The sequence below is a fragment of the Oncorhynchus kisutch genome, linkage group LG1, assembly GCF_002021735.2.
Source record: "Oncorhynchus kisutch isolate 150728-3 linkage group LG1, Okis_V2, whole genome shotgun sequence".
In the NCBI taxonomy this organism is placed as follows: Eukaryota; Metazoa; Chordata; class Actinopteri; order Salmoniformes; family Salmonidae; genus Oncorhynchus; species Oncorhynchus kisutch.
Genome location: NC_034174.2, coordinates 21,194,582 through 21,200,257, shown reverse-complemented (window position 1 = coordinate 21,200,257; position 5,676 = coordinate 21,194,582). Strand labels below are relative to the sequence as shown.

At 42.6% G+C, this 5,676-nt stretch overlaps 1 protein-coding gene across 12 annotated transcripts; it reads left to right on the top strand.

Annotated features, from left to right (window-relative positions):
• On the top strand, positions 1-4,313 carry LOC109908772 (glutathione hydrolase 7). Of its 12 annotated transcripts, none has more exons than XR_004204320.1 (16): positions 1-56; positions 314-466; positions 611-879; positions 978-1,129; positions 1,259-1,376; positions 1,568-1,635; positions 1,723-1,796; positions 1,942-2,123; positions 2,207-2,294; positions 2,563-2,690; positions 2,784-2,872; positions 3,052-3,204; positions 3,319-3,436; positions 3,570-3,639; positions 3,820-3,919; positions 4,056-4,313. XR_004204320.1 is itself a non-coding variant. In XM_031798385.1 (16 exons), the coding sequence occupies exons 2-16, from the start codon at positions 319-321 to the stop codon at positions 4,205-4,207; spliced, it is 1,977 nt and encodes a 658-aa protein (XP_031654245.1). In that variant the 5' UTR covers positions 1-56; positions 314-318; the 3' UTR covers positions 4,208-4,313. The 12 variants fall into 12 exon arrangements, 8 of the variants coding, with proteins under 8 accessions (XP_031654245.1, XP_031654013.1, XP_020363090.1 ...); XR_004204309.1 differs by having other exon boundaries at positions 975-1,129; XM_031798385.1 differs by having other exon boundaries at positions 3,570-3,707.
• The last annotated feature ends 1,363 nt before the right edge of the window (positions 4,314-5,676 follow it).

Sequence of the window (5,676 nt, the reverse complement as noted above, 5' to 3'; positions counted from 1 at the left end):
ATCTGATTGGCTGAGTAATTCTTAACCCGTTTGTCATTATTCATGTGTTAAGGCAGGTAAGAGGGAAGCAAGCAATGGAGAGCTCATAAAACTGTGTTATACTTTCTGTTCTTCTAGATTAGTAACATAGTGCAATTGTTTTTGTGTATCTCTACATTCTACTGCTCCAACACCTGTGTTGTACCTTTATTGTACAGCTTGTTTTCACCATGCTGACTTGCAGGTTTGCTAGTCATCAGATGGGAAGGGAGAGGGTAGTCCTGTCTGTGTCTGTCTAATTGTACATAATGTGCTTATCTCTGTGTGAACATAGGGAAAATGGATGTGAGTCCTGAGACTAAACTTAGTAGCAGACAATCCCCAGTTGGTTACAAGAGCTTTGAGGGCTTACCTCAGTTGACTGTGGATGACACATTGACCAAAGGGCAAAATGGGAACTTTCAGAATGAGCATAACCGAAACACAGGTAGTTGGTTTGGTAGCAACTCAATGCTACTTATATGATGTCAAGTCAAATCTTGCTTGTATCAACCACAAATTGCCACACATGTACAGTATTTATTTTTTTGCCCACCTCCACTCTGACAGGGTCTAAAATCTCTCCCTCCAGGTCTCCGTGGCCTCAGTTCTGCTCCAGACCTCAGCAGTCTCCCAAAAGAATTGCCCCTGAGACATCTAGCCTCTGGGAGCCAGCACCCTAACCTGACGGATCTAAGCTTGTCCTCCTTTAGAGAGATGGATAAGGACCCGCTGCCTTGGAGGCCAAGTAGGTGTGGCACTTGGCAGGATGCCATCATACCCATCTATGCTGCTTCTCTCATCATTGCCATAGCAGTCACCACTGCTATGGTCCTGCAGATTTATCTAGGGACAAATGAGGTATGTTCTCACTTAGAAAAATGTATAGAAACTATTTAGAACAACTTTTACTTATTACCTTATATTTATCCTCATCCTTATTATAATGGGGTCAGCAGGTCTTCAGAGGGAGTGTGTTGGTGACGGACCATGAACACTGTACAGAGCTTGGTCGTAGGGTGCTGAATGAACAAGGCTCCAGTGTGGATTCTGCCATTGTTGCCACCCTGTGCCTGGGGATAGTCCATCCACATGCGTCAGGTATTGGCGGGTAAGTGACAAATGCATTTGAGAAAGTTAACGGCAAGTGCACTATATATGTGGCATAATGATTGTCCAGAGGTTATCATGTGGATGGACATTCATGGTCCACCTGACTTAAGTGTGTATTTTTCTGTAGGGGAGGGGTGATGCTGGTTCATGACATCCGGAAGAATATAAGGAAGGTGATTAATTTCCAGGAAACGGCACCCTCTGGAATCAAGGAGGAGATCCTGCAAATTGACCCAGAGCTAAAGGTGATGTGCTGTATGACAAAGGTGTATGAGTAAAAATACATAACTTATTGTAGATCTTTCATTTTTAGGATAACACAATGTGTTGAACAATTATCTTGAATTGTGTGGCTAGTCTCAGATAGTCATGCAACATGTACACTGGGGCTTCAAAAGAGATTTTTAAATTGTAACCTCTTTCCTTAACCATCCAGCCAGGTCTGATTGTAGGTGTGCCAGGCTTGCTCAGAGGGTTGTACCAAGCCCATAAACTGTATGGAAGGTGAGGTGTTGTCGTTTTGTTATGTGCAATTTCATGTTTGTGTTCAGAAGCATATACTAGCCCATGTTTGTTATTGTTTCACCCCAGACTGTCATGGGAGGATATTGTCACCAGGGCTGCCAACGTAGCCAGAGATGGCTTTAATGTCTCTCACAGACTTGGTAAGGAGTGATTCACAATCATACCATGTCTTTTTCTTACTGTTTTACTTCTCATGCCTCTACAATCTGTATGAAAGCCTCAATACAAGATTAGACCAATTGCATGTTTTCACCAGTAGACTTTGATATTTGTCTAACCCTGCAGCAGAGGCCATAACCAAGGTGAAAGGTCAGAATATGTCATTGCGCTTCAGGGACATGTTCTTGCCAAGAGGCCATGCTCTGTCCCCCGGCTCTCTTATGAAAACACCAAGTCTGGCTGCTGTCCTGGAGGCTGGGGTGTCAGAATTCTACAATGGGACTCTAACACAGGAAATGGCCAGTGAGGTAAATAAATGCGTTAGCTAAGAACATAGCCCTCAGCAAATTGCATTGAATCATATGCATATTTAATCTGTGTTGTATTTTAGGTGCAAGAAAATGGAGGAATTCTAACCAAGGAGGATCTCAGCAACTACAGTGCAGTCATAGAGCAGCCAATTGAAGGCCTGTATCAGGGTAAACATAGTCATACCTCATACTCTTTATAGGAAGTAGCCTACAAACAAGAAAATTCTACAGCATGTTGGGATTAGCTGCATTTGTCAACATAATATTTTGTCTACACCAGTGGTGCCTGGTGGCGCTTTAAATGGGTAGTAGGACAGGCTCATAATAATGGCTGGAACATAATGAATTGTTGGATTCCATCCATTATTATGAGCTGTCCTCCCCTGACCAGCCTCCTCAGGTCTACACAATATTTCCTGGCAACACCCTCCCTCAGGATTCCGAGTTCTCGTGCCGCCTCCCCCTTCTATTGGTGCTGCTCTGATCTCAGCCCTCAACATTTTGGAGGACTTCCACCTCAATGGGAATAGTACAACGTATAGAGCAAACCACTGGATTGCTGAGGTACTGAATCTCAACCTCTGAAGTGAGACCCATGTCATTTACAGTGTGCAGAAAAGGTTCCCCTAATAAAAGTGTATTGTGTTCATTTTGAAGTCACTGAAAGCGTCCCTGACTATGGCTAGTGGGCTCGGAGACCCTGTGTATACCCCATCAGTTTCTGCACTCATCTCCAAGATGCTAAGGTAAACATTAACAAGCGTGCATTCACTTCCTCACCATGTTCTAAGTAGATTAGCCATGCAATTTAAGTCCTTCTGAAATGCAATGACAGGAATTTCTGTGAACAATTGTCCTCTCTACTGATGGAGGAGGATGTGCAGCACCCCCCCCCCCCCGCCTTATATCTGTGTCTCTGTTAAAGCAAGCCACAGGCTGTAGTGCTCCGTCAGTTGATCAGTGACTCGCAGGCATCTCCTCCCAGACACTACTCTACTGTCTATGACCTGCCGAGTGGAGCTGTGGCCAGCCAGGTGGTCGTGATGGGTCCCGATGACATCATTGTGTCTGTCACCAGGTGCTGTGATTAGGAGCTTACCTGAAGGAGATAACATGTTTACATTAGCGTTATGGATATGGTGTGGGATAGCTTAAGTCTTGCACTTGTTCAATTTTTCTTTTTATGTTTCAGCTCACTGAACAGGCCCTTTGGAAGTAGAATTTTAACCCCTTCAGGCATTCTCCTGAACAGCCAGATCTTGGCCTTCTCCTGGCCAATTAAAACCCAGGGACTGTTAATATCTAACCTGGTAAAAGCATACCACAGTACAATGCAAGTTTGGGCTGTATAATGTATTAACATAACGTAATTCTAGACTGTCAATCAGAGAAATGACCATTTTGTAAAAATATCCTATATCAACACTTTTGTTTTCTTTGCAGACGAACAGGGTCCAGCCAGGCAAGCGGCCTCTGTCATTTATTATGCCAACAATTGTGATACCGTCTCTAGGTAAATGTGGATCTTATGTGGCCCTGGGATCTTCTAATGGAGAGTCCAGCCTCAGTGGTGTCACCCAGGTCTGACACGTAAAAAAACAAAAAAAATACTCTTTAATGTTCATGCCTTTTTGTTATCTAAAAGTTAATGTCCTTGTAATTTCATTACCTTTCATTGTGCTTTTTGTTTCAGGTCTTGATTAATATTTTATCATATCACAAAAATCTGAATGATAGCATATCACTGGGACGACTCCATCCCCAACTTAAGCCGAGCAGACTCCTGGTGGACTGTGAGCATTTCTGATATTTTCTTTATCTACACTTAATTGTAGGTGGGAAATCAGCTTTGAAATGGTTTGAAACCTCCACTCACTATTTTCTAATTCTTATTTTCCAATTCTTATTTTCCAAACTATCTCCCCTCAGCTGAGTTCCTGGAGGAGGATGTGAAGGTGTTGCGTTTGAAAGGACACACTGTCTACAGGGTGGGGCTGCTGTCCCTAGTGCAGGGTGCCCAGAAAACCAACGACATCATTAGGGGCATTGTTGACCCTCGTGCTGTGGCTGGCTCTGCCTAGCTTTCTGAGAATATGGCTTTATTTCAATGTGAACATAAGATTAAGTAATATTTGAGTTGTATGTTTATTAAAAAATGAATGTATTACAATTTTAGATTTTCGTAGTGTGATGATGGCAGGCGTGCAACTTCCAGTGGTGGCGGTGGGGACATGTCCACCCCCCCCCCCCCCCCCTGCATTTTTGTCCTCTCCCAAGTTTTATCATTGGAAAGTGATACAAAATGAGGCAATGGTGTGCTTTAGGACTATGCGGACACCTCTGAGTGGTCGGTTAGACTGTTTGGAGTGTTTTACCTGACTGGTTCCCTCAACAAAAATTATTATAAATATGTCCCTCCTGGATGATGGCATACATTAAGGCAGATCTAATATAAAGGTGGTAGACATCACAGGAGGCTGATGAAGGGAGGACCGCTCATAATAATGGAAAGGCATCAGACACATGGAAACCATGAGTTTGATGTATTTGATCCCATTCCGCTCCAGCCGTTACCACGAGCCCGTCCGCCCCAATTAAGATACCACCAACCTCCTGTGGTAGACATGCATTTCATCTCAGATTCTGCGTGTGAAGATGTGAGTAGCCTATACCCATCAACCTAGGTCACAATAGTATTGGTTGTCCAATAGGGGGCACTACTTGCCTAGGCAGAACTAGATAAATATAGTTTGGCCTAATGTTTGGTAGAAGTTAGAGGCAAAAACATTATCGCTCAATCGCTGTTTTGTCAAGGTAAAGATGATCCATATAGCTACTGTATATCTCCAAGAATGCACTTCATGTGTGAATGTTGACTCCCAAACAAGCCACCAAACCCTGCTCCTAATAATGAATGCAGCGTGGGATGGGTTGAAATGGCAAATATCCAGATTTTAAAAAGTTACTCTATCGTATTCAAATATCAGTGGCACTGTCAACTCTTACATTAAAGGCATGTGTCTATGTTTTCATTGTTGGTTTTAACTCTTTAGCTTGTTAATCAGCAGCCCCAAAGTATTAAACTGTGTGCTCAACACCTTCCTTACAACACATACTCTCCTACTAGCCAGGGCCTCTTCGGAGTAGAGAATGTACCAAAGGGCTGATGTCATAGGAAACTGGCATAGGAAGGTTGACAAGCAAATATACACCTTTAATGTCACTATAAAAAGACAAAACAGTATCATAAAGGCTTAAGAACACATTTTATGAAACTTTCTGTTATTGAGAACAATACAAAACCATAATTATGAGAGATGACTACCACAGATGACTAACCACATATTCCTGGGAGATGGATTATGTCGCTGGCCAGCCCATATGGAAAATGAATGTATTTAACATACAGTGCCTTCAAAGTATTCACACCCCTTGACCTTTTCCACATTTTGTTGCGTTACAGCATGAATTTAAAATTGATTAAATTGAGAAAAACAATTGACTGCCTATACAAAATATCCCGTAATGTCAAATTGGAATTGTTTTTCAA